The 17,769-nt window shown below is 54.4% G+C and overlaps 1 protein-coding gene across 2 annotated transcripts in view; it reads right to left on the reverse strand.

Annotated features, from left to right (window-relative positions):
* Nucleotides 1–332: 332 nt before the first annotated feature.
* The window catches only part of Dhrs3 (dehydrogenase/reductase 3), a 31,911-nt gene continuing 14,474 nt past the window's right edge, over nt 333–17,769 (reverse strand). Inside the window, exons 2-6 of one of the 2 annotated variants that reach the window (XM_042695637.1) lie at nt 9,169–9,312; nt 8,069–8,188; nt 7,554–7,792; nt 2,717–2,842; nt 333–871 (exon numbers count right to left, since the gene is read on the reverse strand). In XM_042695637.1, the coding sequence (XP_042551571.1) occupies nt 787–871; nt 2,717–2,842; nt 7,554–7,792; nt 8,069–8,188; nt 9,169–9,312 (714 nt within the window). In that variant the 3' untranslated portion in view covers nt 333–786. The remainder of the gene's footprint in view (nt 872–2,716; nt 2,843–7,553; nt 7,793–8,068; nt 8,189–9,168; nt 9,313–17,769) is intronic. The other variant, XR_006149946.1, reaches the window with a different exon arrangement.

Genomic DNA, 17,769 nt, shown 5'->3' on the forward strand with positions numbered 1-17,769 from the left:
GTGGGCTTTGCAGACTCGTGCGCGTGGACCCAGCTCTGCTCACCCCGAGGTGCCGATGCAGGACCCGGGGAGCAAACTTCTGGGCTATTTTCAGGGATGCCAGGCGTGTTGGGAAGGGACTTGGCCAAGTTAGGAAGGAGCCAGGCATCTCCTTCTGCCCTCAGGCCTTGGCTCTGGCTTTGGACCTCGGCCTCCAGGCCGGGCGGGGCTTGCTTCTCCACTCTGGGCGGCTGGGTGTCCCGGGCTGACCGATCCCTCTCAAAGGACGCTGCTTTGTGGTGGTGATTTGCTCCCTCCCAACTGCCCTCTAAGGATTTGAACAAAGGAACTCATAAAAGCCATCTTTCTTTTTATTTTTCATTCCTGCCGTTCAACCAGTTTGTGCAAGCTGAGACTGAGTGGGCGGGGGGGGGGGGGGGGGGGGCGGCGGGGGAAGACAGAACTCCTGGAAGCAGACCCTTCTGGAAATAAGTCTATGCACACTGCTGAGGCTGGTTAGGTTTGAGAAGCCGTGTAACAATAAACTCTATAGAATTAGAAATATACCAAAGTGTCAAGGTGGCTGCTGGCTGGCTTCTTGTCTCCTCCTGGGGAGAGAGGGGGCTAACACCCATCCGTCCTGTGCAAAGGTCCTGGGGCTGATCTGGGGAGCTGCCAGATTCTTCCTTGAGCAGCTCCGCTCACCCCTTGCAGAAATGTGCCAGCGGACAGGTGCCCAGGTGTGTGCCTGGGGTGCCTTGGCCCCTTAGGTCCGTGACTCCTTGAGCAAGTCTCTGCTTCCGATCTCTATGTTCGCCCCTTGAAAGTATTCATGCAGGTGTAGGTTCCTGAAAATCTGTGGATCTCCTCCAATGCGGCCTGTGGGAGAATGCTGGGGGAGAGGGTAGGCAAAGATGGTCAGCAGGGTTGGGGTGGGGGGGCGGGCATACCCCAGCTCCTTCCATGTCACACAGTGGGGGGGGGGGGCTGTTGCCTGCTAACTGAGGTCTCTGGGGTGGGAGGGGCCAGACTCCTGGCTCGGGGAGGAAGCTGTCCCTGCTGGGCTGAGGAGACCATGGACGCTGCATGGGGGCGGCCATGTGTCCCAGCCCCCTTCACTGAGGGGCTGGGATGGCAACAGCTCACTGAGGAAGATCTGGAACATTCTATAGGAACCTGACGCTGGGAAAATTCTGGGGATAGGAGACTATTGGGAGGTGGTCTATGAAGTTCCGGTGAATTCTGAACCTTTGGCATCAAGACCCCTGGGCTCCTCGCTAAGACTAAACGTCCCGAGGGCTGGGAGCATTGCTAATTCTCCATCAGACAGTGGTGCTCCAAGTGTGGCCTGGGAGCCCCTGGGGGTGCCTGAGATCTCCAAAGGGGACTCTGAGGTCAGGTGACCTTTATAATAATAAAAAAGGAAGGCATCATGTGGCCTTATGGCTCCCACTGTCAGGAGTGCACAGTGGAGTTTTCCAGAGACTTTGGTGACATGGAATATCACAAGAGAATAAAATGAGAATCTAGGCTGCAATGTGGCTCAGTGGTAGAGCGCTTGCTTAGTGAGCATGAAGCCCTGCGTTCAATTCCACATAAACAGAAAAAACCGGAAGTGGTGCTATGGCTCAAGGGGTAGTGTGCTAGCCTTGAGCAAAAGAATCTCAGGGATAGTGCCCAGGCCCTGAGTTCAAGCCCCAGGACTGGCAAAAAAGAAAAAAAAAAACAACAACAACAGGAGAATCTAGTTGTGAAACGTCATCGCTCCTGAAGAGTTGTTATTTTTTGTAGAACATCTACCTACTTGTCACATGAACGTATTAATGGACCGGGCCCTGGCACATCCCTGTAACCCCTGCACTTGCCAAGGCTGAAATATCATGAGTTCAAGGTGAGCCTTGGCTACACAGCAAGATTGTATCTCAGGAAAAGAAAAACAAAAACAACTAAAAAAGAACTAACAAGAGGGGCTGGGAAGGTGGCTCAGTGGTAGAGCGTTTGCCTTGCATGCATGAGGCCCTGAGTTCGATTCCTCAGCACCACATACGCAGGGGAAAAAAAGCTGGAAGTGGTGCTGTGGCTCAAGTGGTAGAGCACTCGCCTTGAGCTGAAGAGCTGAAGGACAGCACCCAGGCCCAGAGTTCAGGCCCCACGACCGGCAAAAATAAATAAATAAACAAACAAGAACCCACCCCTCTCCCAACCCTCAAATAACCTATTTATTTTCTTTGTGTGTGTAAGTACTGGAGCTCCCACTGTCCTTTAGCTTTCTTTACTCAAGAATGGCACTGTACCATTTGAAGCACACTCCACTTCCAGCTTTTTTTTTTTTTTGCAGATTAATTGGGAGTCTCATGGACTTTAGGCCTGGACTGGTTTCAAATCTCAACCTTCTGAGTAGCTAGTATTACAAGTGTGAGTCATCAGTGCTTGTCCACATTTATATTAATTTAACAGAACACATACTGTATCCATTCTTTTTCTGTTTTAATTTCTATCCCAGTGAACAGTGGTTCCTCAATGATTTCTAGACTTACAGGTTTCTGAGACCAAGTTGGAGAACCACTGTCCTATGCTCAAGATAGCATCCTCTCATTCCCCTGCCCATGGCAGACATGACTAATCGAGCCCAGATGCACATTTCCAGCTGGATACCTCTTCCCCACCAGGGACCACCAGGGGAAGGGGTAAGGTTTGGCGGGAGCCCAGCCTAGAGGCTCCTCCCACAGCCTCATACCTTTTCAAGATAATGAGGATATTCATTGTCCACGGGAGCAAGAGGAGGGCCTGATTTAGCTGCACAGCTTCCACTGTCCTCCGGGCCACGGTCTCCGGCTTCAACGGGGGAAAGAGGTTGGGAAACCTGAGGGCAGGCAGACACAGGAGGTCTCCCTTGTAGAGGCCTGCACTCCTGCCAGGGGCCTCGGTGTGGCCTCCACGTCTGGGCCTCTCTGTCCTCTGCTGGGTGAGGGCCTCGAAGCTGTGGAATTCTCTCTCTCATCCCAGACCTCCCGGAATTCCCAAGGCATGCGAGTGGGGGCCTCCCAGCTTGCAGGGGGTCCCCAAAAAAATCAAGGAGCTCATCCTCCTCTGCACCAGTTCCAGAGTCCTCCAGGTGCTCCTGGAGCTCTGCAGTCCAGGCCCCGCCCTGCCTCACACTCTGACCTCCTCTTCCCTTCCTTCTGCTCCAGCAGCACCACTCAACCCTTCTCTGCTACGGCCTCCTACCACTGTCCCAACAGACTGGCTCACTCCCGGCTCCTCCAATCCCATTCAACCTTGAGCAGCCTCTGGTCTATGGAGAGCCAGATGACAGCTATGGGCTTTAACTCTATCATGTTTAAAACGCCCGCCCCCTTTTGTATGCTTGCTAGTACTGGGGCTTGAACTTAGGACTTAGGCACTGTCTAGCATTTTTGCTCAAGACCAGTGCTCTACCACTTGAACCCAGTGCCATTTCTTCCCCCCACCCCTCTTTCTTTTGGTGGTTAATTGGAGATAAGAGTCTCACAGAATTTGCTGCCCAGGCTGGCTTTTAACTGTGATCCTCAGGTCTCAGACTTCTGAGTAGCTAGAATTACAAGGTGTGAGCCACCAGTGCCTGGCTGGTTGTGTCTTTATTAATGGCTGGTATCCTCCATCAGACTGTGAATCCCACGGGGGCAGAGGCCTGGTTCCAGCAGTATCCAGCACTTAGCAAAACAAATAACTTGCTAATGTGAACACCAAGCAACTTCTCTCAGCATGTCTTGTTCTTGTCTGGAGGCAAGTGCTCTGCTGGAGATACCTGCCTGGCATTCATTCATTCATTCACTGATTTATTGATCATTCAAACATGTGTAGCATTCATCCTAAGGGATTTCCAAATGAATGAATGAATGAATGAATGAATGATTGAATAACAGACATCAGGGAGGTTGTCATGCCTACGCAGAAGCCTCTGATCCTAGAGCCATACCTTAATGATGCACTCTAAGATGCACTCTAAAGACCAGGCCTGGGACCTAGGGTGAACTAGGCTTGTACAGGGTCCAGGCTTTGTTTTTCCTGTCTTCCTGGGCTTAAGGCACTGCTGGCTCTGACCTCTGCCCCACAAAGAGCTCACATCTCCCTGTGGCACCAGGAAGATTAAGGGCGTTGAGTACTTGGGTCTGCTGAGCAACAGGCAGGTTCCAGGATCCAAGGCGCCCTCCCTGCGCTTTCTCCTGTTACAGTGTCAACGGCACGTTCTAAAATGCCAGCTTGGGGGGCTGGGAAGGTGGCTCAGTGGTAGAGCACTTGCCTTGCATGCCTGAGGCCCTGGGTTCGATTCCTCAGCACCACATAAGCAAAAAGAAAAAAGCCGGAAGTGGCGCTGTGGCTCAAGTGGTAGAGTGCTAGCCTTGAGCTGAAGAGCTGAGGGACAGCGCCCAGGCCCAGAGTTCAGGCCCCATGACCAGACCCAAAAAAAACAAAAAAAAACAAAAATAAAATAAAATAAAATGCCAGCTTGGCATTCTAGAAGGGGCAGACTCCACGGAGGCTGGTCTGGACTCCTCAGCCTCCGCCTGCAGCCAGCCCTGCCTCTGGGAGGGGTGAGGACAGAGTGGACAGACTCCGCTCTGGGGGGAATCTTCCTGGTGAGACCCCTGCTGGACCGGCGGAGCAATCTCAAGCATCTGCTGGTGGGATTTTTTTCCCTCTATGGTGGACAGGATGGGAAGCAGGCCCACAGGGAATGGGCCCAGCTATGAACTCTGGTGAGCACAGCACGGTAAAAAGCCTGCTCAACTGTGTGGCCTTGGCCCATTACTGCTCCCTGAGCCTCTGTTTCTGGATCAGGAAATCAGGGCTCAGAGCTCAGCCAGGGCAGCCCAAGGCCCCAGTGCAGTGTGGTGTGGCTGGAATACAATATACCAATAAATAGGACTGACAAACACTAGTGCCACCAACAAAATAGGAATCCCCTTGGATAAATGAGGAGAGCGAGACACAGAAAAGTCAAGTCACTTGCCCAAAGTCACACAGAACTGGGATTCTACCTCAGACCATTTGTGCTCATATGCCGAACCAGTAAGGAAAAATGACTTGGGGGAGGGGGCGCTTGAATTGCTGCTGAGGCCGGGTCTTACTGTGTTGCCCAGGATGGCTTCTAAATTGTGATCCTCCTGCCTCAGCCTCCTGAGTGCTGGGATTACATTTTTCAAGTAGAGAGGAAAAATGGCAGAAGGAGAAGCAGACATGCTCATATAGACGCGAAGGCTGCAGATGCATCCCTCCTCCCCATTCCTAGAGCACCCAGTTAAATTATAGTTTGCCCCCAGACCGCCAACATGCATTTACTGGACACCCCTTATATACAAAGAGAAGAAACTGAGTTCTCAAGGGGAAAAACAAATTCTCTCATGGGTCATTAAGTTACGAATATAGCGTCTTCTAAATAACGGAACGTGCGATGATGTGTTTGCAAACTCTTGGAGAGCTGATCTACTAGAAAAGCTAGCAGCAGGCATGTTGATGAAGCATTTCCTTCCTTCCTTCCTTCCTTCCTTCCTTCCTTCCCCTCCCTCTCTTTCTCTCTTTCATTTTTTTTGGCAGTCCTGGAGTTTGCACTCAGGGCCTTGTGCTTGCTAGGTAGATATTCTACTGCTGACTCACCCCTTGACTCCTCACCTCCCTGGACCCTGTTTTGGGGTGCTGCTTATTTTTGAGTTAGGGTCTCACTTCCTGCTCAGGTATGTACCTGGACTACGATCCTCCTATTTTCACTCCCTAGCCCGTAGCTGGGATGTACACTACCCTAGGCTTTTCTTGCTCAGAGTGGCCTGGAATTACAGTCTTCTCAAACTCAGCCTCTTACAAAGATAGGAATGACAGGTATGTGCCACTCTACCCAGCTATGGGTTGAAATGAAGTCTTGTGGACTTTTTTTTTTTGGGGGGGGGGGGGGATCCTGGGGCTGGCCTCAAACCACAGGCATCCTATTCTCAGTCTCCCAAGTAGCTAGAATTACTAGTGTAAACCACCAGTGCCCGGCTGAAGGTATCTATTGTTAGTAAAAAACATAACTGGCCCAGCAGCTCTTTACTGAGCAGCTACTACTATATGCTGGGCTTTGCCCTAGGGGTTTTACATGGATGGCTTCTAATTTGCCCAGTGATCCTATGAAGCAAATATTATTTCCATCATTTTACAGACAAGCAAGAAATAAAATGAAATGAAATGCTTTGAGGCAACCGAACAAGCCCAAAGTTCCACAGCTGCAGAATAGCTGAGGTGTGACTCAAAACCAGGCATTTCCATTTCGTGATGAGCCAAACTTCACTGCCCCTGTCACTAGCCACTAAGACATGCGGAGTGATTCCTACGTGGCTTCACAAGCATCTCCTCCCTCTCTCACGGTGGCCTGCCACGCTGTCTTCATGTCACTTGCTTAATTCTTTTGGATGCTAAGGATGACACCCAGGGCTTTGGGCCTGCTGGGCCAGGGCTTCTCTACTGAGCCGCACCCACAAGTCCCAAGCCTCGCTTCTGGAAGACGCTGAAGCGTGTCATCAGAAGGTAGACCGTTGGAAGCTGGATGGTGGTAACACACACGGGGTTGGGTGTGATCCCTGGTTTTTGTTATCGGGTAATCTGATGTCCCTAAACAATGGTCCATTTGCTGAGTTCTTGGTATGCAGCAAGATGGCTATGAAGCTAAGGCAGCAACCCATCAGACCTGATGTCACCCAGTGACGGGGAGCCTGGTTCCCAAGCACACGCTCCCTTGCTGGCCTTGGTCTGCAGGGGCTGGGGGGAGGGACAGCTGGGCCTCTCCAGTCCCTTTACATCCGCCTATGACGAATATACAATCAAACGCACGCCACTTGATTAATGCAAACCAGGAGTGGGGGTGGGGGGGATTTTCTAAAAGCCCACAAAGCGCAGGGCACTGGTGGCTCCGGCCCATAACCCTAGCTATTCAGAAGGCTGTGATCTGAGGACATGGTTCAAAGCCAGCCTGGGCAAGAAACTCTGTGAGACTCTTGTTTCCAATAAACCACCAAAGGGTCAGAAGTGGAGCTGTGGCTCAATTGGTAGAATGCTAGCCTTGAGCAAAAAAAAAAAAGCTCAGGGACAGTGCACAGGCTGTGATTCAAGCCTCAGGACAGATGGACAGCCAGACAGACAGAGACACATACATCCTCCCCCCCCCCCAAAGCCCAGAAAGTTCCCTGGGGTTCCCTTCTTTACCTCTATCCCTTTCCCTCAGGGCTATCCCCCTGGTCTGTTCCTAGAAGCATAGGCCAGTCTTGCACCTTCTAGAATTCCACACACATGGAATCAGGCAAAGGGTCCTGTTGCTTTCACTCACCGCCATGCTTCTGAGTCACCAGGCAGCTCATGTTTACTACTCTGTTTTCTTTGTGTCTCCATGTAGCATTCCACTGCACGCGCTCAGCCCCGGGGCTCTGGACAAGCTCTGAGAATCAGGACCCTACGCTGCTGGAGTATCCCAGCGCCCTGCAGATGGAGGAGCAGCTCCCAGAGCCCGAGGCCGAGGCCGAGGCATGCAGTGGACTGGGTGGACAGGCTCGGGGGAGGTGGCTGACCTGACCCTCATGCCCTGGAACATCTCGGTGCTGGTGTGGAAGGGCAGCACGGTGGTGGCGTTGACGCCCGGACAGTCCAGCAGCCCCAGGGTCAGGCTCTCCATGAAGGCAAAGGCCGAGGCCTTCGATGTGCAGTAGTCGATGGCGCCGGGGATGGCAGACAGCGCCAGCACAGAATTGAGGCACACGATGTGGCCGTTCTGCAGCTCCAGCATGCGTGGCAGGAAGGCCTTGGTGGTCTGGCGGGGGACACGGGGGGGGGGGGGGGGGGCGGGGACGGGGTCAGCACGGAGCAGAGGCAGATTCTGAATCCCTCCATCCCAGCTGACCCACAGCTCCACCCGGGACCGAGCTCTCCTGTGGGGGGTTGGGCGGGGAGCAGCCAAGGGCTGGACATGGAGATCAGAAAGGCCAATGGTTCTCTGAGCTCAGGCCGGTCATTCTGGCCTGGACCCCAGTGTCCTGGCCCCATTCCCCCTCTGCCCCCCCAGATCCCATCATGCTCTGGGCCTTACCCAAAACTGGCCCAGAGTGTTGATGTGCTGGGACTTGAGGAGGGCGTCGTCGTCGCTGTCCATCAGGCTCTTCCCGTGGACCACGGCGGCGTTGTTCACCAGGATGGTGATGTCTCCCACCTGTGGGCAGGACCGGGCCCAGGGCCACGACGGCGGTCAGCCTCGGTGGCTGCCACCAGGACAGACCCGACTCCACAGCGGGCCGTCACGTGGCCTTAGGAAGCTGCGTGGCTCCTCTGAGCCTCACCCTGGGATTATCAGTGGCATTAGTGACAGCCACCGGTGCCCGAGGACTAGACATCATCACGGTGCCTGTATGCCTGGAGCGTGGCATATGTAGAGTAACTGAGGTGATGATCATGAATCAAGACACTTTAACCCGGGACTCACGGTCAGAAGCTGAGATTTTAAAGATCATAGTTTGCAGCCAGGCCAGGCAGGAAAGTCCCAGAAAGTGGGACGTGGAGCTGTGGCTCAAGGTGTAGAGGGCCAGCCCTGAGCAAAAAAAGCTCAGGGACAGTGCTCAGGTCCTAATTCAAGCCCCAGGACCCAGGTGCACATGTACACATACACATATACACACACATGTACAATTACATGTGAGCAATAGCCATGCACACATGCATGCGTGTACACAAATGCACACAGATTTGAACCAAGTGTATTTTCCTCTCTGGGAGTTCACAGGTACTCTCAGCCCACATAGATGACTGGACTCAGGATAAGGATTTTCCCAGAAGGCAGTGGGACATTTGCCCCAGGGTCTAAACTTCCAAGGGGTAGAGGTAGAGGTAGAGGTGTGGCTCCTGTGGTAGAGCACTTGCCTAGCAGGTACAAGAGCTCTCCCAAATAAAAAATGGTTCAATGTCATCGTTCATTGTTTCCAAGGGGACCACAAAGATGATTATTAATTATGATTATTATTATATTCCTGTTGCAAAGTCATCTCCGTTCCCCACCTAAGTAACTTGAACCTGTTTCATGGGGAATGTTCCAGAAGGTTCCCTGGACCAGCTGGTCTGCCCTAAGCTTCGGGTCTATGAGCATTTCCCCTTGCCAGTGACCCCCCGAGCGCAGAGGACGGGCATCCCAGCACCTACCTTCTCCCGGACAGCCTTGGCCGTCTGGTACACCTCCTCTCGGTTGCCCACATCACAGATGAAGTAGTGGCACTCGGTGCCCATCTGCCGAACCTCCTCCGTCGTCTCCCTCAGACACTTCTCTGTCCGGCCCCAGAGAACAATCTAGGAGAGAATAATAACCCATAACCAGAGGTGAAGAAGCCAGCCAGAGAGATGCAAATTTGCTACCAGAAATGCAGTCATTTAACACACGAACGCAAATGAACCCGGGAGCTCGTGAAGGGACAGCGCCTGCTGCTCTCGCGGGAAGCAGTAGCATAGTGGAGCTTGTTCTGTAAGACGTTCCAGAATGTTCTCTGTTAGGAAGGAGCCCACCTCCTCGACCAGCGAGGTCTGGAGCTGAGATTCTTCACCTCAGTTGTCAGGAAGGGTGGAAGGGAGGATGGAAGAAGGAACTAGAAGGACCCGCACCCACACTGGACAGGTAATCACAGGAAGTGACTGGTGGGCACCAAAGGGTGAGCAAATTTATGAATGGACAGCCCATGAACGCTGGAAAGGGAAGCCCCGTCCTTCTAAAGGAGGACACGCTTGGCCCCACAGGAGTTAAGGAGGTCAACAGCCCTAGGTACAGAGACAGAAAAGTGGGTGCTGGAAGTTGTTGGGGTTTACCCCAACGAAAACAAAACGAGCCTGGTGCAGTGTGGCTCTCGCTTCTCATTCTAGCTACTCTGGAGGCTGAGATCTGGAGGATTGAGGTTTGAGGCTAGCTCTGGCAGAACAGTCTCTGAGACGGCCATCTCCAACTAACCAGCTAAAAGATGAGCTAGAGTTGTGGCTCAAGTGGTAGAAGGCCAACTAAGTAAGTCATCCAGTGCAAGGCCCTGAGTTCAATGTCTGGTACTGGCAAAAATAAATAAATAAATAAAATAAAGGGCAAAACCAAAAATAATGGTTACTTTAGGAAGGGAAGGGAAGTTTCCAAACTGCAGGCTTACACGTGGTAGCCCTGGTTACATGCAAGTAGACTCTCCTTGGTTCTTTTCACGGTAGAGCAAAAACTCACCTAGACGACCAGATGACAGGGTGTGAATGATCAGTTTCTCTTTGTTTGAAATCTCAGAAGTTCATTCAGACAACTCAGAGGGAGGATTCTGGTGGCCTCTGATCAACTGAAGGGGTTCTCTCTCTTTTTGTTGATACTGGCTTTGAACTCAGGCGTTCATGCTTGCTCAGCAGGTGCTATCAACTTGAGTCATGCCCCTGCGTCTTTTTGTGTGTGATAAGGCCTCACTTTCTGGACTGTAATCCTCCTATTTTAGGATGACAGTCAGCCTGCCAACCACACTCAGCTACCCACTGAGAAGGGGTCTGGTAAACTGTTCTGTCTAGTCTGCTCTCAGACTGTGACCCTTCCGATCTCAGCTTTCCAAACATCTAGGATTTTAGGCATGAGCCTCTGGCACTTGGCTTGGATTTGAGGTTTTTAAATTTGTTTTGTTTTTTTAACTTTAAAAGTTTTTTTTTTTTTTTTAAAGAAAGAAAATCAGAATGTTCTCTTGATCCCTAAAACTGGTCTGAGAGCCTCCACTCTGTCTGCCTGAAACCCAGGAAAGGTTTCTACAAAGGAGGGTCTTACCCTTGTCCCATGACCACAAACATCCATCCAGGGCAGAAAGACTGCAATCAGACAGGCTCGAGGCACTCTTGATGGTTGGGCTAAACCATCTAGATGGGTTTGTCCAGCACAGGCTGGGGGTGGGGGGTGCCGTGGGGGGCTCAGTTAATGAAGAATAAAAATCATCCAGGAATGAAATTTGGTGTAAGTACCCTAAACTGTCACTGACATATTTCATTTTATTGTCCCATATTACTCCATCTACTCAGTCACCCATCCATCTATCCATCCATCCACCCACCCTCCCACCCACCCACCCACCCATCCATCCACCCATCCATCCATCCATCCATTTACCATCCTTTATTGCACCCATTTCTGAGCAAGTCAGCCTGAGATACAGGGAATCCTAGCTTCCTTTTCCTGCTCTGGTCACCTGTGGCTCAGTGGGCAATGGGGGGAGGAGCTTGCCTACTTCCCTGAGTGTGGTTAAGGCAGATCTTTGGGGATCTTAAGAACTGTGGTTGCCGGGTGCCGGTGGCTCACGCCTGTAATCCTCACTACTCAGGAGGCTGAGATCTGAGGATCGCAGTTCAAAGCCAGCCTGGGCAATAAAGTCCGTAAAACTCTCATCTCCAATAAACCACAAGAAAACTGGAAGTGGCGCTGTGGCTCAAGTGGTAGAGTGCTAGCCTTGAAGAGCTGAGGGACAGCGCCCGGGCCTAGAGTTCAGGCCCCACAACTGACAAAAAATAAATAAAAGAACTTGCGGTCGTCAGCAGAGAGAAGCTGAGACTGAGGAGTGTTTCTGGAAGGTCAGGCACAGCTGGCCAGGACAAGTGGCGGCCTCTTGGGGTCCCGATGGCTCCCGTCACAGTGGGAGCAGGGAGGCACTGGGTTCCACTGGAAGGGAACTGGGGGCTCTGTGGTCCCAGATGAAAGAACTCTTGCTGGTTCTTGGGGGTATAGAGAACCGGGGCCTCATGGAACCCGGGGTCTGTCCCGAAAGCCTGCAGTCAGGAAGTTGGCAGGGTTAGAGCGCCACGGGGCGGGGCTGTGCCAGAGGAAACGGAGGCGGAGGCCCATTCTCTCCCTTGTGAACAGGCGGGACTTCAGCGCCTGAAGCTCGGGTGCTCTCTGAGGACCTGTTGAGGCCGTCCCTTGTGGGCTGGCTCCACCTCTCCCTGGTGCCATCCCAGCCTTTCTGCCCCCCCTCCAACCCCCCCCCCCGGGCTGGGAGGCCCCTGGGGGCCTGGTAGTGTCACAGTCCTTCCTGCGGGGTCTGTGTAGGCCAGAGGTGGGGTACAGGGCGCAGGGGTGCCGCAGAGCCTCTTCCTGACCTGGCTATGGGGAGGCTGGCACAGTGGCTGGAGCTCTGCCAGGGGACAGGGCCTCAGCCTCAGGCAAAAGGGAGTCCCGGCTGGTGCTCGCAGGCCTGGCTGTGGCTATGTGTCTGCAAGACTCTGTATATCTGGGGTTTTTTCTTTTTGGTGCTGGTACTGGGTCTTGAACTCAGGGCCTGGGGACTGTCCCTCAGCACTTCAGGTAAGCGCTCTACCACTTGAGCCACAGCATCACTTCCAGTTTTCTGGTGGTTTGTTGGAGATAAGAGTCTCATGGACTTTCCAGCCTGGGCTGGCTTTGAACCACGATCCTCAGATCTCGGCCTCCTGAGTAGCTGACAGGCGTGAGCCACCGGTGCCAGGCCCTCCTTCTGATTTTTTAGAGGTTCACTGGAGATAAGAATCTCATAGACTTCCCTACCCAGGTTGGTGTGGTATGTGATGCTCTGATGTCAGTTTCCTGAATAGCCAAGGTGACAGGTGTGAGCCACTGGCACCCAGTTTGTGTGTCTTATTTCCATGTGAGTCTGGGTGTGCATGTCTGCATGTCTGGTGTGCTGTGTTTCTTGGGTCCTAGAACATGGGCCTGGAACCCTTGTGGGATGGGCTGTTTCCATGGTGATGGATGGCCAGGGCACAGGAGTGGAGGGCCCGGGGCTCTGCTGGAGGAGTGGCTCCGCCCACTCCCCCTCCCTCCCTGGGAATCAGAGCCCCTTGCGGAGATGCTGACAGGTTAAGGGCCTTGCCCAGTGCCAGAGAGGGTAAGGGGGGGGCATGTAGGGGTGTGGGGCAGTCCAAGGAGCCAGCTGGGCCTCTCTTAACTCACTCCTGTGACAGGGAGCGGCTAGGAGGGCCAGAACCCCAGGATTGACTCCTAAACTGGGTTTATAAAATCAGGAGCTTGGTGGCTGGATGCCTCCTGACCTGCCGCCCTCCTCTGGGGCAAAGGTCAGCCCCTGCCCTTTCCCCTCCGGTGACAGTCCCAGGGGGAGGGGTCCTGTCATTCAGGCCTGGTTCTCCAGGTCTGTGGACGGGGAATAATGTCCCACGCAAAAAGTGTTGTACAGGCTGGAAGCAGCAAAAGCTTCCCCGCAGCTCTTGCTGTCAGCGGATTAGGTAAGCAGCTCAGCTGGGCAGGGCTGCCCCTGGGTGACGCCCTGCAGGGTTCTTATTCTCTATAAGGTGGACTGCCTGTTCACACTTCTCTGTGCGAAACACCAAGGTGATCGGCTGACTTCTAGGCATCCTGCAGAACCCTATGGAAATGTCCCCACCCTCCTGAACCTTCCTAGGTGTCTCCTTCCATCTTCTCTCCCTGAGAGTGCACAGCAGCAAACATCTGTCACAAGGCACAGATGTGTTTTCTCCTTCCACAGTTAAGACGTGTGTGCGTGTGTGTGTGCGCGCGTGTGTGTGTGCATGTGTGTGTGTGTGATTGACATGTGTGTGCGTGCGTGTGCGCGCGCGCACGCGTGTGTGTGCGTGTGTGTGCGCGTGCATGTGTGAGTGTGTGTGAGTGCGTGTGTGTGTGTGCGTGCGCGTGCGTGTGTGCGTGCATGCGTGTGTGTGCGTGTGCGTGAGTGTGTGTGTGTGTGAGTGCGTGCGTGCATGTGTGTGCGTGCATGTGTGAGTGTGAGAGTGTGTGTGCGTGTGTGTGCGTGTGTGAGTGTGTGTGTGCGCGTGTGCGCGTGTGTGTGTGCACGCGTGCGTGTGTGTGTGCGCGTGTGTGCACGTGTGTGTGCGCGTGCGTGCGTGTGCGCGTGTGCGTGCGTGTGTGTGTGTGTGTGTGTGTGTGGGATTGAGGGGCACAGATAAGGCGAGGTGTCCGGTGAATCTCACCCCTACTGCCAACCTGACACCTAGTGTGTGCCCGTCAGTGCCAGCTGTCCCCGCCCCTTCCTGGTGAGCCCTGACATCTTCTGGGAAATCTCAGTGATCTCTCACATCCAACGTGGGCCAGGCACAGAGGAAAAGCACAATGAATGTCTCTGTCACATGTCACTGGGCTCCAGAGGCTTCTAGCAAATCTGTGTGAGGGACATGGGTGCTCCAGCCTTGCTTTCCTCGCCGCCATGTCTGGACTATGGAGCTGAGCTGGGGGTCTGGGGCGGCCCCCCGGCAGGTCTAGGGCAGGCCAGCTCGTGGCCCAGGGCCTTGATTGTGCAGAAGGAAGGGGTTCCCCACCGGGGACCCAAAAGCATGGCAGGCTGGGCGGCGGGGTGGATGGGGGGCAGCGGGGGAGAGGAGTCAGCAGGTGAAACTTAGTCTGTGGCCCAGTCAGATCCAGATCAGTCTAGGACAGAGCGGGGTGAGTGTGTGCCTGAGGGCTGACCCAGGGCAACGGAAGTAAGAGCATGGCACCTCTTATTCATAGAGGATGGGGGGAGTGGGGGGGCAGGCTGCACGGCAGAGCTCATGCCTACATGCTTTGGGTTCTATCCCCCCAGTGCAAATGAGATACAGCCGGGTGCCAGTGGCTCAGGCCTGTAATCCTAGCTACTCAGGAGGCTGAGGTCTGAGGATCATGGTTCAAAGCCAGCCTGGGAAGAGACTCTTCTCTCCAATTAACCAGCAAAAAAAAGTGGAAAAGGAGATGTGGCTCAAGGGGTAGAGCACCAGTCTGAAGCAGAAAAGTAAACACACACACACACACACACACACACACAGCCTTAGAATCATGTCTGGAGTATCCAGCCTTTAGCGAGTACATTGGTTAGCCTCTAGCTGTCCTTTCTACAAAGAATAATAACGGAAAAAAGCTGCGGCTTCTGGTGGATTCCGGGCCATGCAGCGTGACCATGTCTGACAAGGTCAGAGCCCCTTGCCCGTGGGATCCCTGTAGCCTCCTCTCATTGCTGGACAGGCCCATCACCCAGGGCACAGCCAGCAAGCCCACCGGCCCTGCTGGTCCTCAAAGTCAACCTTCCGAGTGGATTTCTGGGGACCAGGCACCCCTCAAACCACTTCCTACACAGACTTGCTAACCCCTGTCACTTTTCCCCTTGGAAGCCCCGTTTTCAAAGTCCACACACTTCCAGGCCTTGCCTCCATCCAGGGAAAGGACTAAGATGCATGTCCATGGTGCTCAGCAAGTCTGTGCCTAGGAGAGGGCGGACATAGTCTCAGCAGTCATCTGACAACTACCTTCTTGCAGGGTAGCAAGATCTTCTACAAGAAGGCTGGTGTGTGGTGTGTGTGTGTGTGTGTGTGTGTGTGTGTGGTGTGTGTGTATGTCTTAATAATAATATCTTAGAAGTCTGACAGGACAAGGCCCCTGGGGTCTCTTTGGGGACCCGGCAGGTGATCACTTGGTGGGGCATGGCTGGCAGAGGGTGTCTGCACCAGGCACCGGGGTCTGCATGGGCTGGCAAGCATGCCACACGGATGTGCCTCAGACTTTGCCCTTGGTACTTGAATTTAGTCTTTACCAGTGTGCAGGGGCTGGTGGAATGGGGGTAATTTGTGACCCTAAGAATGTACATCCAAGTCCGAACTTCTAGAAATCTGGGCCTATGACTTGATTTGGAAAAAAGAAAGGTCTTTACCAATAAAACTTAAGTAAGGCCCCGAGCGGGGGGGGGGGGGGGGGGGGGGGGGGAGCTGTGTGAACTGGAGGCCAGTGTGATACCAGTGTGACACCCATGTGACATCACACCTGAGCCGTCTGTCCCTAAGCCATGGTGACCGTGCCTGAGCCATGGAGGGCGTCCCAAGCCAGCGCCTCCCTCTTTGGGGCCATCCTGGGTATCTGGGGAAGAGGAGGGTCAGGACTTATGTCTGGGGTGTGTGGGGGGGAGGTCTTTGACTCCCAGAGGGACAGGGCGGGCAGGGGAGGCCGCGCCTGGACCAGGCTGATTTGCAGGAAGAGGACACCAGGCCAGATGCCCGCCTCGCTGGCAGCAAACCCTTTCCAATAACAGAGCGGCAGCTCCAGCCAGGCCCGGCTGGCTCTACGTGGGGCGAGCACGAGGCCGGCGGGCTCATATGACCCGAGGGTGGCCGTGGGAGCCACGTGGAGCTTAGCAGGGCCTGGCAGCCCTCCAGGGGGCCCTTCTGAAAGTGGGCGGGGGGAGGGGCAGGCGGGGATTCCAGGGGGGGCCAGGGTCCCCCTTAGCTGGAAAAGGATGGGAGATGGGGGGGGTGGAAGGGATGAGTGGCTCTGGGGTCAGGGTGGGGGTGTGAGGGGCAGCCGGGGAAGGGTGAGGGTGTGCTATGCTTGGGTGGGCAGTGCCCAGGCCCATGGTAAACAGATGCAGGTGACATCGGGTGCCAGCAGTGTGGGGGGGGGAACGCTGTGCCTGGGGACAGGCCTGGTGGCCTGGTGAATGTCGCCTCCATCCTCCCTCCTGCCCGGCCATGGGCACCAGCCCAGCAGGAAGGCCAGTCTCCTTCCCAGTGTGCCAAGAGACTGGCGGCTTCCACCCTCTGCCCTCAGCCTCCCTGCCGGGGACTCCGGCCTCTGCCTCCCCATGGGGCCTCCAAACCCCAGCGCTGGGTCAGCTCTGGGTCAGCTTTGAGCACTCCAGTGGCCGATGCCGTCGGGTGCCAATACCCTCCTGGTGGTTTGAGGCGTCAAAGCTGGGGTGCACACCCTTCTCCCCGCTCCCTCTCCCCCTCTGGATAATCTGGCAGGCCCGATTATTCCAGGGAGACTTAGAGAAGCTCTGGCCTAGACCCCCCACTCCAGGCCTGGCCTGGGCCACGTGGGAAGCGGCCGGGTTGGGGCTGATTATTCGCTGGGCAACTTTCATATGAGTCACTTGGCCTCTGAGGGCTGCCACGGGGAAGGTCAAAAGTGCACAGCAATGCTCCGGGAGTGGCAAAGTCCGGTCAGAAGCCTCAGGAGCTGGGGCTGGAGAACTGGGAGCAGCTCAGAGAACCCCAAGAGGTTTTCTGCCCCCATCCCCAACCCAAACTTGACCTCTGTGTTCGCTGTGAGGAGCTGGGCCCCTGCCTGGGTCCCCCCCCACACGGACTTCCTTAGTTGAACCCCACTACGACTATCCTGACATTATGTATGAGGGAGTAGGGAGCCCCAAAGTCACCCCAGAATTGTCACCAGCACCCCTGGAATGCAGGCAGGCAACACATATCCCTCCCTCTCACACCCTGGAAAGTTGTCTGTACAAAAACAAAAACTAGGGCTGGGAAGGTGGCTCAGTGGTAGAGCGCTTGCCTTGCATGCCTGAGGCCCTGGGTTCGATTCCTCAGCACCACATAACCAGAAAAAAAAAAGCCGGAAGTGGCATTGTGGCTCAAGTGGTAGAGCGCTAGCCTTGAGCTGAAGAGCTGAGGGACAGCGCCCAGGCCCAGAGTTCAGGTCCCATGACCGGACCCAAAACAAAACAAAACAAAAAACTAGGGGCTGGGAAGGTGGCTCAGTGGTAGAGCACTTGCCTCGAACACATGAGGCCCTGGGTTCGATTCCTCAGCACCACATAGCAGAAAAAGCCGGAAGTGGCGCTGTGGCTCAAGTGGTAGAGCTCTAGCTTTGAGCTGAAGAGCTGAGGGACAGCGCCCAGGCCCAGAGTTCAGGCCCCACGACCCCCTCACACACAAAAAGACTGTCATTTGAAACCATACCAGTTAGAATTCTGGAGGCCCCATCGCTTGGGGAATGCAGAGAGACCAGGGCTGTACCAGGGCTGTGATTTTTTT

Source organism: Dipodomys spectabilis, unplaced genomic scaffold, assembly GCF_019054845.1.
Source record: "Dipodomys spectabilis isolate Male_0828 unplaced genomic scaffold, ASM1905484v1 ptg000188l, whole genome shotgun sequence".
Taxonomy (NCBI): domain Eukaryota; kingdom Metazoa; phylum Chordata; class Mammalia; order Rodentia; family Heteromyidae; genus Dipodomys; species Dipodomys spectabilis.